General features: G+C 37.6%; 1 protein-coding gene across 5 annotated transcripts in view; it reads right to left on the reverse strand.

Moving 5' to 3' along the window:
• Positions 1-1504: 1504 nt before the first annotated feature.
• Positions 1505-20421, reverse strand: part of rdl1 (GABA-gated chlorine channel alpha subunit) — a 42577-nt gene continuing 23660 nt past the window's right edge. The window contains exons 2-10 of one of the 5 annotated variants that reach the window (XM_028176326.2): positions 9942-10042; positions 8429-8496; positions 6635-6861; positions 6437-6519; positions 5152-5289; positions 3977-4261; positions 3659-3831; positions 2833-2961; positions 1505-2077 (exon numbers count right to left, since the gene is read on the reverse strand). In XM_028176326.2, coding sequence (XP_028032127.1) covers positions 1913-2077; positions 2833-2961; positions 3659-3831; positions 3977-4261; positions 5152-5289; positions 6437-6519; positions 6635-6861; positions 8429-8496; positions 9942-10042 — 1369 coding nt within the window. In that variant the 3' untranslated portion in view covers positions 1505-1912. Of the gene's footprint in view, positions 2078-2832; positions 2962-3658; positions 3832-3976; positions 4262-4752; positions 4891-5151; positions 5290-6436; positions 6520-6634; positions 6862-8428; positions 8497-8831; positions 8900-9941; positions 10043-20421 lie in introns of all 5 variants that reach the window. The other 4 variants (XM_028176324.2, XM_028176325.2, XM_028176323.2 and 1 more) reach the window with 4 other exon arrangements.

Below are 20421 nucleotides of genomic sequence, written 5' to 3' on the forward strand. Positions count from 1 at the left end.
AAATTGATGATTGAATGATTATTATTCAATTTAAAATCTAGTATCCTAATCACACAAAACCTCAGACGAAATGAATCAAATAAAAATGCCAAAGTAGAAAAATGAAATCAGATTTTTTCAATCGTTCCAAAGTTTTTGAAAATGAAATTTACAAATTGTTGTCTCGATAAATTATGAAATTTTCAAATCCAATGCTTTATCTGAAAGTTACAAGTACATATTACAGGCTATGCGATAATTTATATATACAATCAAAATCATATGAATATTGCATCATGTTATTTAATTTTGAGTAAGTTAAAACGCTTATAAGATGGCGAATACCTACTTTGGATTCAAAATCTTAAACTAATATTTTGTGTATGTCACACTTTATCTGAAATCTTATAAGTACCTAATACTTAGTGGATATAGATTAAACTATTTTAAGTCTAACATTATCTACATATATATCTATTGGTATTTCGAGATTCTTCATATTATTCTGTAGCAATTTTGCTCGTATCTACAATGTAATCTAGCTCGCTAAGATCTATTTATCCCTAATGTATAAAGATTATATTTAATAAGCTTATCTGAGAAATATACAAAATTGAAGAGTTTAAACTATTGGAATATCATCGACATTCATTTGAGAGAGGAAGTGAAATAATTAGTGTGAATAATAGTGAATCAAATTCTGAAGCTCCGTAGAATAATTTTACCATAAAAGCGAAATAATTTAAAATGATTATTGTAGGATTAATAAAATGGCATAAAGATACAATTCAACGGTAAAGCTTCATCATTGATGCTTAAAACATACTTGTTGCATAGAAATTTTCTATTGACTAAAATAGAAGAAAGCGAAATGATAGTTTTGATAATTGGAACAGGAATGACTATTTAATAAAAGGTGTTACTAAAGGAAATAGCCATACTTCCGTTTAATCAGATAAAAAAAATCTACATTACTAATGAATAAATAAATGCATAGAATATTCATCAAACTGAACATCATTACATTAAAATCAGCTCACATTGGCTTTTTTCATTCCTTAAAAACTCGAAACTATTTACATTCGTCTAATTTGCTTTTCTTATTTCACTTAGTCCTAAAGTGATGTCTATAATTAGTCAAGATAAAAAAGAAATATTTAAAAGCTTAATTTAAATACCTCAAAGACTTACAAAATTTCTAGTATGACAAAATTAGGTACATGCTGGGATTTCGAGTTTTGAATAAAGGAAATTTCAATCGAGCATGCAGCTAATGAGAATCCAACTTTTTTTTTCTACAATGATGATGGAGACGAAAATCTTATAGTGCAAATTTTTTCTGATCGTTCTAAAGAAGTAAACAAGTCTTAAGCACAATAAATGCATTCGAGTTTTGATAAACATGTAACAGCTTAAAACGAATACAAAATTTGATATTCTGTCAAAAATCGTTATGCATTTATTATTCGGAAAGCGAATTCCATAGTTAATTGTTTTTTAAAGATAAAAAAAAGAAACTAATACATACTGTTAGAAATATCTTTATTACGACTTGCCACTACAGCTTTTAAATGATACCTATTTTTGTCATAGCAGTAATTCTAGCAAAGAAACGAATCACTAAATTTATCACTATAAGGTTATTAAAAATTTAATTACACTAACTATGAATTACACAAGCAGAGAAATTTGAGCATCAGATATTTTACCCTAATCCACTAATTTTACTTTTTATTTAATAAATTAAAACATCTTTTACTCATAAAAATTATAAAATGGATATTATACATATTTAGTATTATTGATAGAATCGAAACAACAGTTCCAAATTATAAATTCATATTCACGATTTTGTTTTAAATACGATACAATTAAATGTTTTAATTTACTTATTGATATACCTGTAAAATTAGTGGATAATACATAACGCCCTCTATTTATCTTCTTCCAGAAGAACCAGATCATTAGCCACGACGTCCGAAACATGAAGGTATATAATCCAATACATAAGATTAAAACAAACGAAGCAAACCGGGAAAACTATACGGGAATATTTGTCGATGTCTGATGGCGTCATTCCCAGTAGTTTGCTAATATCCTGAAATGAGAAGAGAATGAAATTATTTGTAAGAGTCGGCTTATGAAGGTATATAAAATATTAGAATAATTGAGGAGCACCTTGGAGGAAAAGTAGTCTGGGAATTAAAAAAAATACGACGATGAATTCAGAATCGAGATATTTATAATATTAATATTATATTATATTTATAATATGAATGATGTTTTGTGTTCAATTTGAAATCCAAAAAGATGTGTGGTGTCGTAGGACACCGGATAGGAACGAAGTTCCTTATTATAAAAATATTAATTTTAAATTCTGTTCGAGGTATAAAGAAAATAAGTATTCGGGTATACATTTTCTATTATGATTTTTATTGATAAAAAAAACTACTTCACAAAGCTATCAACTTTATTTTATTCACAATGATTTATAACAAATATATAATAATTATATACAAAGAAACAGCTATTTATATGAGTAATAATAATAACCGTCATCACGTAGACTATACATTAGACACTGTATAGCCATAATACTAAGACTATACATAAATAATAAAAATCTTATGTTACGGACGTTTTTCCCGGTTAGGGTACCCCTCCGCATCGTCCCATAAGGAACTTCGTTCCAAAAATTAAAAACTAAATAATCCATATCCTATAGTAAATAACCCATATCCAAATTAAATAATCGACATCCTTTTTAATATAATATGAAATACGTAAAAAATTCGCTTTGTTGATCGCCAGCTTTCTTCGCATAGCTTTATTTAGAAATGCATAAATATTTACCTTTCCTGGATGTATTGGATGGGGACCTGGATTTTCTTCGTCTGCTCCCCCTCTTCCTCCGTTAATGGTGTTCTCCAAAGTACCGCCTTTGGAATGCGCCTTCGGATCGTGAACTTTAAAACGGACTTCCTGTGAAATTGTTTTCTTACGATATAAAAAATAGTATTGTATTCATAAAAACTAATCTTCTATTTATAATTTAAGAAATCGGTTGACTGTAAAGTCGGTTTACTGACGATAGTTGAACGTGACAACGTCATAAGAAAATACTGTTAGGATGGTTTCATTTTTCAATTGTCGCAATTGTCGTTGCTATAAACAATTGACACCACATTCACTTTTCACTGAACTTCATACTTGACGAAAACATGTAAATGTATTATTGTATAGCAGCTGTCCACGCGGATGCATCGCTCACTCAACTAGGAGAGAGACAGATGTTGAACGCTGCCGAACGCGGAGGCCGATTGTGCCTCTTTGTCGCTCGTTGCGAGCTCTCGCTTGCACTTCAAGCCTTAAATGGAACGCCTCATGAGTCATGTTTTTTCGTGCGTGCAGCCGGCTCCATCGAAATAAAAGACGTTATCACGTCAAAAAAAAAATTTTTACACAGCTGTCTTCTATGAGTCACACACTTCTATGAGTCACTTCTATAATCTTATTAGTTGCTATTTTTGTTCTAGTTTAAGAAAAATCTAACGGATTATTTGAAATGGTTCGAAATCTCGGCGCCATCTATTGTAATATTTAGTTTATTAAGTCGTTACTTAGTAATGATTTATTATGAAAATAATTCCTTATATTTCAAAATTGTTCAAAAACGTACAGATGGTCTACTAGGAGGACATCTGCTTAAAGTATTCATCTTCGATAAAGTGTGTGGATCGCCGACTGGAGGGCATTCTGGAAGTTTCTTCTCCGAGGCAATTTTCTGTATAGCCACAAATCGCTGTTTCCTCATTTGTATTCTCTTAGCCATATATCCCACAGTTGCGTATTCTGAAAAGATCGGAGAGCTTCGCTATATCAGAGGACTGCTGCGTTTGATTATAAGTTCGCGGTGCAACTTCATAATTTCGCTTTAAATAAATCATCAAAACATCGCTTCGCAATAATAAAAAAAATATTACTAAAGAACCATTACCTAAAAGACTCGCGAAGACCATTACGAAACACGTTCCTAAGTAGACGTCAATTGATTTTACGTATGAAATTTTTGGTAGGGCAGCGTTCGTCGATGACATAAGCGTTGTCATTGTCAGCACAGTGGTGACGCCGAGGGCAACTCGAGCCGGAGTTGCGTTACGGTTCAACCAAAACGACACCCAGGATATGATCACGATGAGTCCCGATGGAATGTAAATTTGGATTAGATAGTAGCCCATAGAACGCACAAATTGTATTTCACATGCTAATCTTGAATAATTTCCTGCAAAAAAACTCAATGTAAAGTACAAAATAAAACATTGACAAAAAGGTTTTCGCTGTTATACGGAAACGACATTACAACAGAATTTAATTTCATACTACCAAAACAATATTTGATTCGATCCAATAAATAAATAGCTAAGGATCTATTTATTTTCAACCAATATTTACAAAATTTACCCAGTCGAATTTATAAAGTACAGGTTTTATATAAAATTTATATCCAAATCTTTAGTATGTTAATACGACTGTAATAATTTATTAGTGACCCTTTTAATATAGGTAAATAATATTATGATATAATAAAACAAAACAATTAGGTCCAAAGACAACATTGCATCATATAACAATTCCACACCACTCATTGTGTTTTAGTGCAACAATACGAAAGCAGGACGTGATAAGATTCGTGGTTATTTTTTGTCCAGTGTTTCCACGTTGTGGTGTTTCTGTTAATATAAAACAGTACATTATTCCCGCGGACCCAAGTACCTGTTGTGAGGGAGATCTCCATAGCTCGTTGGCGGTGACCCAGGACTTTGAACTGCGGTAGCGACACCTCGCTGGAAACACCCACAGAGTTGGGCCCCTCGTTCCATTTGTATCGGATGTCCCGCATGGTGTAGCCGACTGTGCGCAGCGGACATTATAAATGAAACAACCCCGGGCCCATCACAATGGGTTTTACAACTCGAGTCCCTGTTCGGTCGGGGTAGAGCGGGAATTCGCGAGATTATAATCGCGCAACTCGTCGTGCGGTTTTCGTGTCGTGTTTAGCGTTGTGTGCGTGTGTTACGATTTTAATTTTCTGCACACGGGCTGTGGGAGACGGGTTCGGTGGTAGAGCGGTAGACGGAAAGTGCTTAGGGAGCGGCTAATGCAATGAGTTACCTGTCGTCAAAGTTATGACGGTAGCGCGTTGGCGATGACCGAGCACCCGAAACTGCGGTAGTTGAACTTCGTTGCTCATGCCGACACTGGAATGGCCGTCCTTCCAATGGTACCGAATGTCTCTCATCGTGTACCCGACTCCGGAGACATGCCAAACACACAAAACGCTATCACTTACGCTGCGAAGTACCGTGTATCCCTCACGTGGCTGCACCCCGTTTCTCGGTGTAACTCGCGGCCTCACAATATGGCGAGTCACATTGAGTCGAACAGATAGTTTAAATGTAACGCGTAAGCTACAATCGGTTCGACTCTTCATGGATGATAGAAAAATATAAGTCTACTGAATTCTACCTAGAAAGTCAGATAAAAAAAAAATCCAAATCTACGTAATGACAAGGCCACAATACAAAAACGTAGTTACGTAATAAAAATGGTTCTAAGTCTATGTTAAAAAAAATAAAGTACTTTATATCTAATTTACAAGCACAAAAGAGAAATTGGGATTAAAAGGTCACGTAAAAGACATGCGTGTGCCAAATTTCCTATTTGCAAGTGAGGAGCGAAAGCGGCGGTGTTGCGAGGGTTGGGTTTGTGCGCCGCGCTCTAGGCCGCGAACCGCATCGTCTTCGGTGTTAGCACGGACCCACCGGCCCCGCCTCCTTTGACCCGCTCAGCGTTTTTCAGCGCCGATGTCACATTATCATTTCTTTCGCTTGATGGCCGTGAGAATTAGGCTTACTATTTTTATGTCTGCCTTCTGCGGGTGCTGTATACGAGAAGGAGACGTCCCAATTTATGAAAACACGAGGAAAATCACAGCACGTGTCGACGCTTAAAGTTTTACGCTTGTGCTAACAGGGTAGCCCTGAGTAGCAGATCTGTGATACAAAAAAGTGGTCACAACGCGGTATTTGTAAGCCTAGTGATGTTGCATTGTGGTAAACAAATCGAAATATCGTTTATGGCTTTGAGTGAACACGAAAACATAGAATATAGGTACATTATAATTCTCTTATTTTTCTATCATCTGACCGTAACAGTACGTATGTGGCTAGCGTTAAATTCATAAACATAATATTTTGTTTCTCAACGAATTTCACATTAGGAATACACTGAAAGCGTGCCTTTGAAAACAATAAAATATTCATTGTTTACCTGAACGTAAGATCTATTATGATATCTTCACACAATTTTTTTTTTTTATTCTCTTGATTAATATCGAAAATAATAAAGAAAGTGTATTATCATTTTATTATTTCTCAAATGTAATCGAGATACTTACAACTTTCTATTTCTATATGGCACAGTTGACGATCCATTGGAAAGTATTGCAGATTCATTGGACAAGACGCAGTAATAGTCAGTCTGAAAGAAAATAAAAAAAAATTGCTACTTTCATTATAATCAACCGGCAAAGTTATAAGCCTATAGCTTAAGAAATTCATCCGCGTTATAAAGAGCCTCTAAGCCAAGTTCATACCTTATACTTCTAGTTATTGAGCCAGAGTAATGTATACGTATAAATTCATTACTTGTCGTAGCTATATGGAAATAAGACTGTTTTTCGTTCACAAAGAATGTGTCGGGCACCCATATGTTCTTTATGAATTCGGAGCCAACCGATAACGTTTCAACTCCTGTCCTTTTTTTGTACGCCAATCGCGGATCGGTCCAAAACTGTCTGAAGTAAAAGTCCAACGTGAAGTCCTGAGGAAAAACTATAAATTAACTACGAAATCGAGTTAGTTTAATATATAATGATTTAAATAATTTTGATCTTGTCTAAGCTTGGGACGTTCCACAACTCCTTCGAATTTCGCTATCCGACATTCAATTGATATCTGTGGGACCTTCTAGCGGTTTGTGCTAGTCGAATCATTTAAATACGACGCAGATAAAAAAATGATACTTTTTTGAGCTGCGAAAGATCGACCCAAGATCAAAATCATTCCAGTTCTAGTATATATTATGTATATAGCAGATTTCGATGTAAAACACTATCTGACATACTGACATCTAACATCTACATGCGTTGTATTTATAACGTAAATCCATATTAATATTTTAAATACGCACACCTAATACAACGACTGTTCAAAGCTCGATAATTTAATACAAGTATCACAAAAAGCTTTTGATTCCTCAAAATGTTCATTTTTTACACATTAACGACATCCATTAATACAAATCGAGAGGCAAGCTTTAAATAATTAAAAATAACCCAAAAGTGCACTTGGTGTATTGGTGACACTCAGGAAGCCTACGACACATAGGTGTGGTATGAAGTATGAAGGAAGGTAGGTGCTTGACAACGAGGTGAGTGGGTGAGGCGCAGGCAGTCACCCACGGCTCGATAAAGGCAATTCTGTTTTAATTGAAGCTAATAAGCCGGCACGTATACATGTTGCCACCAAAACACTTTGGAACAGGTTTGCGGTATACTCGTTAGTTTGCGGTTGGATAATTAGGCGACCTCTCCACCTCGGGCCATGGATCACGTCTCATTGTGACCTTTACAACTTTGATTTGGTTTCCACTTAGGGATACTTCGCCCAATAACAATTTTAGCAAGCTTTTTATCTCAATAACCGAACTCATTGTATGTATATTACAACGAACAATCTGACGTTTTAGCCGACATGTAATTCCAAAGAATTAGAAAGCATAAATTGAACGAAAAATAAAAATATACAAAAGGTCAGATAAAATCGATAAACCGAGTGATTGAAGAGTACTAAATTGCTTTTATGTTAACAATAATAAGTATGGGAACACAAAATACGTACATACACAACAAACTACGGAATGGGTCACGATTAAGTCATACAGTCGTCGCAAATCCACAGTATGAAATTTAAATTACTTTACGATAGCCTGCAGGTTAGGTTTATTTAGTTTTTGTGAAATAAACGTATTAACTGAATCTGGACTTTACAGAAACAAAATAAAAAAATCCAAACAAAATGAAAACAGGTATCTTCGCTGAACAACAAAATAATAACACAACTTTGGAGTTACGAGTACTGCAAGGACACACAACTGGATAACTTGAAGGTTTGACGGTTGCTTTTCTTATTATGACGTCACACTACAATTTTGAAGAAAAATAATCAAGTACAAGACACATAATAAGAAAGCAAGTGGGTGGACAAAGGGCCATCTGCTCCACCAAACGCGGACATGCTCGCAGCCTCGTGTCTGGGGCTGCTCGGTCGCAGCGGCGCGTACGCAGCCGTCACGACCGAGACAAGCGTGAGCTGACAGTGGCGAGTACCATGAGCACTTCGGAGACGGAGCTGATAGAGAGCACATACATGGTGACGCCCACCTCCACTGGCGGACCTGCAATCAAGCCCAATTGTGAGTCGCGCGCGCGCCTCGCGCCGTGAAAACCAAACCAGAGGACGGTGACGTGCCCCATTGCCGTCGAGCGGAGTAGGGGACGCGGGAGGCGCGGAATGCGTTCGAGTGGCGGGCTGTATTAGCGTTCACGGCCGAGTGTATAGAGCGATGTCCGACACCGCATCACACACTACGCGTCTCTAAACGGTGTCGCGCCTATTTATCAATCGAACCGTGGACACGGGTGCTACGATGAACGGTTAATGCTGGTGATAAACTAAGGGACTTTTGCTATGTATGCGTTGTGTCTTTTAAATTGCTTTTAAAAAAGATACCATTTTCACTTCAGACAGAGAGCTGATGGAGAGCACGTACATGGTAACCCCCACTTCCACGGGTGGTCCTGAAAACGACACAATAGACAAAAAAACATGACTAGAATTTGGCCATATTGAGCGCGATATATTTTGTTCAATGGGTACAGTTTTTTTTTTTTTTTACGCATGATAAAATTACGCTCTCTGTATCAATAATCAATTACTCTTAGAAAACAGGGCCTAAATTAAAGGAGTTCTTACTACATCAAAAATTTCAAATAGAAGTGTATTTGATTAGTAAACGTTTTGTAGTTCCGTTTCATATTTGCTTTTGGTAAGATACATGCGAAAGTAAAATGAATGTTAAAACCGAAAAATTAAATCGGGAATATGTTAAATGCGATGTGTAAAATTAAAATAAGGCAACCTATGCAGAAATACGGATAGAGTGTTCATTCCTTTTGAGAAAACTTGTTTCGAACGCAATAAAACGTTTTCATTTGAACGTAGTACGATTGCGAAATATTTTATTCATAAAACATTTTGAAGGCAAATTTGTAGCATTTACGCCGCTGTCCTGAATTGGACGCAGCGCATAATAAATTCAACGGGGTTCCGTTTTTCAGCACAAAATAATAATTCCCTGAATAGATTTTGGTGAGCGTGAAGATGTTCTGGACATAATTTGCAATATGATTTTCATTGTGGAATCGGAATGCTTTTGTATGGGCCCAATATTGATTTAGATTCCATATTCATTCCCATTAAGGGGACAGCACCAGTAGATTTTCCCCCTTTATAATTTCAAATAGGTACATACCTCTCGTTTTCTTTTTATTGTAATTAACAACTTTTGTTTTGTTGAATAACAATTGTTTAAAGAGATCTCTGAAACGCATTGGTTATAATGTTTTTATATTATTGCGTATCCATTAAGTACATTATTGCTGATGCAATTTAATTATGAACAAGGTAATTAATTGATTGCGTTAACAATTAACCAAACTTTAATCAACTCAATTTATTTAAATAACTTACAACTTTTTTGGTTTTTAATTTGACTCAAAAAAATTAAGTCAACTAATAAGTATTTAATATTGGAGTAATAAAACTTTTTTTTTCACTTACCTCCATAGTTGGGTCTTACTCTTTTGTCATAACTAATACTAAATGAATCCAAAATGGCCGATATATTAACATCGCCAAACATACCACCGCCACCAGCGCCCCTGCGAATTAAACATTCATTAAAACATTTTATCTTTTCATAATAATGTCTTTAATTAACATTAAATTAAATAAATAAAATAAAAAGTAATATCAAGTATTTTCGTTGATTCATTAATTCTTGAAGACGTTAAATGGAATAGGAAAGTATACATTTATATGAGACGAAGTAAAAAACTCTTTAATAATAATTGGTATTTATAATTTTAGGAATTAAATTCTTATTTACAAACCACTACATCATACGAGCCCACCCACTAACTTGTAAAATATAATAATGTAGCTTATTAAAATATTTCAGCATTTTTTACATGCACAAGCAACACTGCTGGGCCTCATTTATGCCAATTAAATTGCGAATACATTCCATTTATATTTTCAGCGTACTGCTTAATCATTCGAACTACGCAATACAAATGTAGCTTCGCTGTTGTGGCTTGAGGTGAATGGCAGCATTTATCTTGTGTTTTGTACGGGCTTCGGTGGCTACCGCAGACCGTAACGAACTCGATAAGCTGTATAAATACACCATACGAGCCCACCCACTAATTTGTAGATATAATAATGTAGTTTATTAAAATATTCCAGCATTTTTTACATGCGCAAGAAACACAGTTGGGCCTCATTTATGCCAATTAAATTGCGAATACATTCCATTTATATTTTCAGCGTACTGCTTAATCATTCGAACTACGCAATACAAATGTAGCTTCGCTGTTGTGGCTTGAGGTGAATGGCAGCATTTATCTTGTGTTTTGTACGGGCTTCGGTGGCTACCGCAACCCGTAACGAACTCGATAAGCTGTATAAATACACCATACGAGCCCACCACTAATTTGTAGATATAATAATGTAGTTTATTAAAATATTCCAGCATTTTTTACATGCGCAAGAAACACAGTTGGGCCTCATTTATGCCAATTAAATTGCGAATACATTCCATTTATATTTTCAGCGTACTGCTTAATCATTCGAACTACGCAATACAAATGTAGCTTCGCTGTTGTGGCTTGAGGTGAATGGCAGCATTTATCTTGTGATTTGCACGGGCTTCGGTGGCTACCGCAGCCCGTAACGAACTCGATAAGCTGTATAAAATGATATGAATTCTATAAGCTCGTCCACATTTCTTTTGTCATGGATTTCTTTTATCATATGCCGTATACGTTCGTGTAGTCCCTTGTATGTAACGCATTCTACTTAACGTATTTTACTGGTGGTAGGACCTCCTGTGAGTCCGCACGGGTAGGTACCACCCACCTGCCTATTTCTGCCGTGAAGCAGTAATGCGTTTCGATTTGAAGGGTGGGGCAGCCGTTGTAACTATACTGAGATCTTACAACTTCTATCTCAAGGTGGGTGGCGCATTTACGTTGTAGATGTCTATGGGCTCCGGTAACCGCTTAACACCAGGTGGGCTGTGAGCACGTCCACCAACCTAAGAAATAAAAAAAAATATTATTACTGATACTGCTTTTCTTTATTACTTTTCACAAAACAATTTACAATTGAAAATTGATTAAACTAAATTTTTTATGTAAAATATTCGCTATCAATTCTTTTTTTTTTTAATAACTTAAATTTTTCTTTACACTCGTGTCAATGCCACATCAGCACTTAAATAGTCCGTGACTTACGTGCAACGTAAGTCAATGACCTCGAAAATATACAGCTCTAAGTCCAGACGTCCAGTAGTGAGTCCTAATTCAGAATTTAATTAAAATTTGTATTTAAGCATTACAGAACGGAACAGTGTTGGCGTTACTGTTGCAAAATCGATATTTTACCACGACATTTTCCGACCTTCGGATTACACATTTAAATTGCTACATTTTGTATTGATATAACCTTCCAAGTATTATAAAGAAGGGGTTCACATTTAACATCGTTTTTAAAACGATTTTACGACTTACGACTTTAATTTCCGCTTTAGCAGAACCAATCTAGGCAAGCACTCACCTACTCCTCGTCTAACTAACCTTTATAATAATCTAGTTAGAAAAGTTGAAAACCTTGATATATTTGGCGATTCCCTTCCAATATTTAAGAACAAAATTATAAAAAGTTGTTTTTGAACCTCAGCCTCGGCTTTGGTCTGAGTACTCGGGTATTGCTGTCCTTGTTGTCTTTCTGTTTTTAACTTTTTATTATTATTTATAGTATTGTTAAATCTCTATTAATATGTTAATGTAATGCATGCTGTGATTGCCTATAATTAGAGTTGCAGTTATCAATTGCTCTATACATGTCAATGTTATTTTATGTCTTACTGTAAACCCTGTCGGTAATCCTTAAATAAATAAATAAATAAAACGTATAGCAGCAACAAATATTTTAATACTAGTAATAAATACCTAGTAAATAATTAGTAATATATTTATTATTTTAAATTACTGAGAACGAATCACAGGTAGAGCAACGACTAAAAGCTTCGTAATAAGATAGACTATTGTTAATGTGTGCAACCTTTTTTATTTATTGCTTAGATAGGTGGACGAGCTTGCAGTCTACCTGGCCTTAAGTGGTTACTGGAGCCCATAGATATTTACAACGTTAATGCTGCCAGCCATCTTGAGATATAAGTTCTAAGCTCTCAGTATGGTTACAACGGCGGAGCAGTATGGCTTCCGAGAGGGCCGCTCAACGGTAGACGCGATCCTTCGCGTGCGGGCCCTCTCGGATGAGGCCGTCTCCGAGGGTGGGGTGGCTTTGGCGGTGTCACTCGATATCGCCAACGCGTTCAACACCCTGCCCTGGTCCGTGATAGGGGGGGGGGCGCTGGAACGACACGGAGTGCCCCCCTACCTTCGCCGGCTGGTGGGTTCCTACTTGGAGGACAGATCAGTCACGTGTACCGGACACGGTGGGATCGTGCACCGGTTCCCGGTCGTGCGCGGTGTTCCACAGGGGTCGGTGCTCGGCCCTCTTTTGTGGAATATCGGGTATGACTGGGTGCTGAGGGGTGCCCTCCTCCCGGGCCTGAGCGTAATCTGTTACGCAGACGACGCGTTGGTCGGGGCCCGGGGGAGGGGAGTTTTGCTGAGTCTGCCCGTCTTGCTACGGCTGGGGTGGCGCATGTCGTCGGCAAAATCACGAGATTGGGCCTCGACGTGGCGCTCAGTAAATCCGAGGCCATGTGGTTCCACAGGCCCCGGAGAGTGCTACCTGTCGATGCCCATATCGTGATTGGAGGCGTCCGTATCGGGGTCGGGGTGCAGTTGAAGTACCTCGGCCTCATTCTGGACAGTCGTTGGACCTTCCGTGCTCACTTTCAGAATCTGGTCCCTCGTTTGTTGGGGGTGGCCGGCGCGTTAAGCCGGTTCCTTCCCAATGTCGGGGAGCCTGACCAGGTGACGCGCCGTCTCTATACAGGGGTGGTGCGATCAATCCCTATCAGGGATCATGCCCTATACGGGGCGCCCGTGTGGGGCCAGTCCCTGGCCGTGGGGGTAGCGAAGCTGCTGTAACGGCCGCAACGCACCATCGCGGTTAGGGTCATCCGTTGTTATCGCACCATCTCTTTCGAGGCGGCGTGTGTACTGGCTGGGACGCCGCCTTGGGTCCTGGAGGCGGAGGCGCTCGCTGCTGACTATCAGTGGCGGGTTGACCTTCGTGCCCGGGGCGTGGCACGTCCCAGCCCCAGTGTGGTCATAGCGCGGAGGGCCCAATCTCGGCGGTCCGTGCTGGAGTCATGGTCCAGACGGCTGGCCGATCCTTCGGCTGGTCGTAGGACCGTCGAGGCGATTCGCCCGGTTCTTGTGAATTGGGTGAATCGTGACAGAGGACGCCTCACTTTCCAGCTCACGCAGGTGCTCACTGGGCATGGTTGCTTCGGTGAGCTGACGGCAGAGTGCCACCATTGTGGTTGCGACTTGGACACGGTGGAGCACACGCTCATCACCTGCCCCGCATGGGAGGGGTGGCGCCGTGTCCTCGTCGCAAAAATAGGAAACGACTTGTCGTTGCCGAGTGTTGTGGCATCGATGCTCGGCGACGACGAGTCGTGGAAGGCGATGCTCGACTTCTGCGAGTGCACCATCTCGCAGAAGGAGGCGGCGGGGCGCGTGAGGGACGCGCAAGCCCGCCGCCGTCGAGCGGGGGCCAGGGAGGTGGATATCGCCCAAGCCCTGGCCCTCTAAGTGTTTCGGGTCCCCTTCATATGTCGGTCTGGGGACCAGCGAAGGGGGCCTAAGAAGACGACGTGCAAGCTGCTCTGCACGCGTTTTACGCAAGAGCATCCGGGTGATGGAAGGCCGGCTATCCTCGACCCACGCTGGTTCTGACCCAGCGGGGTATTCCACCAATAATCAACCAAAAAAAAAATGCTTGATATAGCTTTGTAAACGTAGTAATACAAAATCAAATATACAATACAGGGCAGTAAATTATTACATACCGCAGTTTTTCTAGTTTTAAGATGTCATTTCTGTAGCCTGAAGCACGTTGCCGTGCAATGATTAAAACTATTTGTTTTCGCGTTTTTCATCGTCATTTCACACTGTACAGGACTGTACAGAACTGTACAGGAGACTGTACAGTTTCCTTGGTCTCGTCTATCAGTGTCAGATATATATGAGGACAATGAAGACGCGAGATTAAAGAGTAAAAGTATTTTTAATTAAGTCTTGCAAGAACATCTAGAAGAAGATTTAGAACATTTTTCTTTCGATCAATATTTTCAACTTTATTTACAGTGCCCCTACTCTGTTTTACACAAACCTATAAAATATATTACGTAAACGAACTCACAACTCAAAACTTCACTTTTTTACCGTTCTTACCTAATATTTTGGGCATTTATTACATTTTTTCCTGTTACAAACTCATTCATCGTGATATCTATTTATAAATCGACAGAAAAAAAGATACCTCACATCCTGTTCTATAAATGGTAACATTTTGCTACGACGAGTACAAAATTGAATAGCTTTGTAGAGTTACCGTGTAAAATAGATCCATCTACACTGTAAACTGATATGAGCTATAGTGAAAGTTTTATGCAGCACGGAAACACAATTTTATCTACTGTACTGGAAGGAACGAGAAAGCAATAGCTGTCTTTTTCATGGATTTATCTAGCAAAGAGCTATCACGGCGAATAATCGCACGATGTAGGACCACGATATTTAGAGCTATGCGGAAAGACCAGATTACTGCCCACCTGGAGACTAATTTAAAATCGAATACTATTGATTCATGTTGAAATTTAGACGTATTAAGTTTTACTGCACCTAAAATAGAGTTCATGAGGATTTTTGATTCCGTTTATGAATTATGAGATAGTCGTTCAAAATAATAATTTCTGACTGACTAATTTCGGCTAAGGCTAATAATAGAACAGTTACAATGCTTCTTTGCCATTGTCGAATTCCAAATCTAGGGCCACGGACGGATATATTGGTACTTGTACTTGAGTAAACCTCTCCCTGCATAGGCTGATACGCTGCATAGTTTTCAAGCTCATCCAGCTGCTGTAGTTCAAATATTTTACGTAGTCTAAGCCGATCAGGGACACACTAATGCATCTTCTAAATTCGCGACTAAATCCTTTCTATTGGATCTATCCAACGAAACCAGGTAGACCAACTTCTTCCAAAAAATCCGCTTCTCCATTCGCATTCTTCCAATTGCCGTGTAACAATTACTTTCCATACAAACAATTTTATATTTCTGTCTTACAAGACCAAACTATAACAAACTCAATAAGAGATTTAAAGTGAACCTTTAGGCGCTCTGTTGTATTGGAGACGATGAAAAATGAAAAACTTTTATCGCTTTACAAGCGGTTTTATTGTTTGCAAGATCAAGTTTCGTGCGGTTGAGGAAAAAATTGATGTTCCTGAACTTATTTACGAGCATAAATGAAAGAGGAGCTCTGGGAAATTCTGAACCTAAGAGATTCTCAGTGCCTTAAGGTAGTACTAAGCATTTTTTTATTGAATACATCGTTAAACGAGCTCACGGCCTGCCCGGTATTAAGTGGATACTGAAATGCATAGACACCAAAATGAGAATGAAGGGCAGGACAAGTAGCTTATGGCTATGGACAGAATCACGTAACCGTAACTTTTGAAACAAAGCATCATCAGCTGGTTAAATTTGATTCTCTCGTTGGTAAGTTAGATACTATAACCTACTGTGGTTTTAAAATTTATCTTAACGCCACCGTTATAAAATAGTGATTTAAAATTTTGATTTGCCACTTAATAAAAGTAATCACTTTCCAATTGATTTTTAAATTTCATTTTATCACCAATTTCAATCTTTCGATATGGACAAATATAGGCTTGCCATAAAGAGTAAATGTTATGTCTTTAACATGTTATATTTAAAAGACAGGTCTATCATTAAATCCTAACCGGGAAATAAAGATGTTATTTCGTTACGTGACGATTTCTATAAGACAACACCGTAAACTGCATTAAAAAAGTTGCTTCCAAAAAATACAAGAAAACAAAGACTAAACTTAAAACTTCAGAACGGTTAAACTGCAAAGCCTTTATTTATTTACAAAATTGTTCTTTGACCAACAAATCAAGCGAAGAACAAGTTTCAAACAACAAAAACTTCATCTTAACGACTCGAGGATATCGTTCCTTTTAAAGTTAGACAGAGGGACGAGATTATATCTCCGCGCACAAATAAAGCAAATTAAACGCTTTTAAACAGTATTGTAGGGAAGTTTTAATCTTTGATAACTCACTCACTTGTCTTGAGTTGCCTAATTATATGCCCGAAGACGATTTGCACGAAGAATTAAAGAATTAAAGAATAAATCTCAGTACCAGTGGTAGATTTACTGGTGGTAGGACCTCTTGTGAGTCTGCACGGGTAGGTACCACCACCCCACCTATTTTTGCCGTGAAGCAGTAATGCGTTTCGGTTTGAAGGGTGGGGCGGCCGTTGTAACTATACTGAGACCTTAGAACTTATATCTCAAGGTGGGTGGCGCATTTATGTTGTAGATGTCTATGGGCTCCAGTAACCACTTAACACCAGGTGGGCTGTGAGCTCGTCCACCCATCTAGCAATAAAAAAATAAAAATAAAACCTGTGACAACACAAGATAAAAAATCGAATCCATTTCCTCATAAGTTAACTTCACTAAAGAATACATTCCAAATTCCACGACACATCTGTGAAATATGGATAGAAATAGTACTGATCGCAGATAGTAAGAAAAAAAGATAAAACAACTGACCAAGAATATTACGATGCTCGTTACGTCGAACCAAAGCTATTGTCCAATGTTAAATAGCCACTGTTATTCCATTAATAACCATTAAAAGCTTCACGTGGCATTTAAGCTGAAAGCTTCGCAAGTTAATTGAAAAACAGTCGAGTACTCTCGACGTGGAGTAGCATCGAAATACACAGCAAAAGTGCCGTCATAACTTTTATATTGCTCGGGGAAAAAAATCCGTTTCGCTTTTGAAAAAGTGATTGAACCCAAAAATATATTACAGTTTCTGAAACTGGAATCTCAAAAGCATGGTGTGTCAGAAAACAGATGAAACAAAACCTTATATGCCTACATCAAATATATACAGGGTGCATACATACACATAACATACTCGCCATATAATATTGTAATAAATAATGTATTATATTTAGATATAATATTTCTTGATCAGGTTCAGTGAAATTTTTAACGAAACATGAATACTTGCACCCTAAAAAATTAATATCATTCGCAAAATTTGTTTGTGTATTTGTTTGCTGTATTTTCCTGTACCTAATTACTTTGTTTGAATTTGAACACTAGTTTTATTGTTGTCGAATCCTAGCCCAATATTTTATAACAGTAAGTTAAGTCTAAAGTTAAAGTAAATCTAAATAGTTAAACCATTACGTTTCTTTCTTTATTTCTTAAATGTAACATTCTGATCTTAGCATAGGTATTTGATAGATGTCTGAATCGCACTAACGGCATTTCCAAGATCAGTTTTCATATAAACAAGTTGCGAATGACAGAATCCGGACTGTCGAACTACCGAGTAGCATCACCCATTCCGTGATGGTATAAACCCATACTGATGGTCCATCAAAACGCTGTCGAACCCCGGTCAACTTTAAATAACTTTATTTTATCACTCTTATGAGAGCAAATAAATCATATACGGAGAACGAAAAGAGAAACATTACTTATAAAAACATTATTTTATAGTTACGTAGAAATCGGGACAACAAAATTTTTAATGTAAAACAAATACTATTAGACGCGCGTATTTTTCGCTTTTTTTTCTGTTTATCATCGAAGAATAAGTTTAGGCAATGTACACTCCGTGTGTTCCATTGGAATCTCCACGAAGGCATAGACCGCTTTCATTTTTTCTTTCATACTTCTTGTGTAATATTGTGTATCATCGCTACATATAATAACACATGTCAGTGCATTTCATATAATACATACAAAACACAAATCAAATATACATATTATCAAACCGCAAAAAAGCCTACGCTAAAATGCATTAATATGTGTTATTATGTAATACTGTGAAATGATCAAAAAACCTTCGCTGGCAATTGAGAATTTGTGACCACAGGTGAGAGACATCTTATAAAATAATTAATTCAATCTATTTCCATATTTCATTGTACCGACAGAAATTTAAAAACATAGCCCCTCTGCAGTCTCAGTAGGTACGTAAATATCTTTTTTCCAAATACATGACCCATGGTGGGGATATTGACATCCCCTACCGGCTGCAATATCAACTATGTTGAGTTTGTGTTTTTGTAAATTTACTGTTAAATTTGGAGATTAGTAAAGCTGACGCTTCGCAACATGGGTCTCCGTATGGAATTTACCGTTGGAAATTTTGAGGGACAAGAAACGTTTTTAATGCGAATAATAATATTCTCCCTCACTACCTCACAAGTACGAAAGAGACAAAAAATGTCGTTACGCCTTTCGTGGTAACATCGCGCAGTGGATGGGAATCCAGACAAGAGACAGATTTAGTTAATACGGCAGCGAAATATCAAATTTTTAACATGCAGATAAAATGTTTATATTTTTTTTAGGTTATCAGTGTACTCTAGTAAGTAAACACCGGTAATAAATACACTTCGAACACACATATGGCGCCGTTTCTCTTGTTATTAAATTTTGCTTTGAATTTGTCACTTTTATATATATATTGAAGTCGTCGTGGCTTAAAAGATAAGACGTCCGGTGCATTCGTGTTAAAGCGATGCACCGGTGTTCGAATCCCGCAGGCGGGTACTAATTTATCATAAAAATACGTACTCAACAAATTTCACGATTGACTTCCACGGTCAAGGAATAACATCGTGTAATAAAAGTGAAACCCGCAAAATTATAATTTGCGTAATTACTGGTGGTAAGACCTGTTGTGAGTCCGCGCGGGTAGGTACCACCGCCCTGCCTATTTCTGCCGTGAAGCAGTAATGCGTTTCGGTTTGAAGGGTGGGGCAGCCGTTGTAACTATACTGAGACCTTACAACTTATATCTCAAGGTGGGTGGCGCATTTACGTTGTAGATGTCTATGGGCTCCAGTAACCACTTAACAGCAGGTGGGCTGTGAGCTCGTTCACCCATCTAATTAATATATATATATATATACGTGGATAGTATATACCTACAAATATACGGCACCAGGCTAATAAAAGCGTTCATATCCTAAGAACCCACGAACAAAATTTTCACCTGTGGACGTGGTTTCCATATTTTGTTGTCACAGAGGCACACGATATAAAATTACTCAGAATTATATTCATAGAAGCACTTACTATAATTAATTACAAAGATAATAAAATACTAAAATCATTACATATGGTCCGTGAATTAATTACACGGTAATAATCGAAAGTGTTTTCGTTACTATATTGCGGTTTTTGTATGGTTGTCGCTGTTACCGCATTTAAATAATTGTAATCGGATTACCATAAATACATTTTCATATTAATTTTCGAGTTTATCTTTTGATTGTTTTTGATCATCACTATGCTTGTGTTTTATTGTGTAGATATTTAAACATGGACTCGCGTCCCATCTGAATTTAAGTGGCAGATCCCAGAAACATCAAGACATTAATGCCGCCATAAGAAGAATGAAGAAGAGTGAGTTGCGTGTTTGCTCTATCCTTCATACTTCTCTGTATGGAGAAAAGCAATCACGCCAGTGCACGAACCCCCAAAGGCTTCTGCCACCGTAGAAATTTTGTTGGTTCGATTTATCATAACCCTTTATTGTAGAAGTCGTTCATTAACTGTGACGCGGATTAAGTATGTACCTACTTATATTTGTGTCCTTAAAAAAAAGATGTGTGGTGTGGTGAGACACCGGATATGAACGAAGTTCCTTATTATAAAAATATTAATTTTAAGTTCTATTCGAGGTATAAAGAAAATAAA

Source organism: Bombyx mandarina, chromosome 01 (assembly GCF_030267445.1).
Source record: "Bombyx mandarina strain Sakado chromosome 01, ASM3026744v2".
In the NCBI taxonomy this organism is placed as follows: Eukaryota; Metazoa; Arthropoda; class Insecta; order Lepidoptera; family Bombycidae; genus Bombyx; species Bombyx mandarina.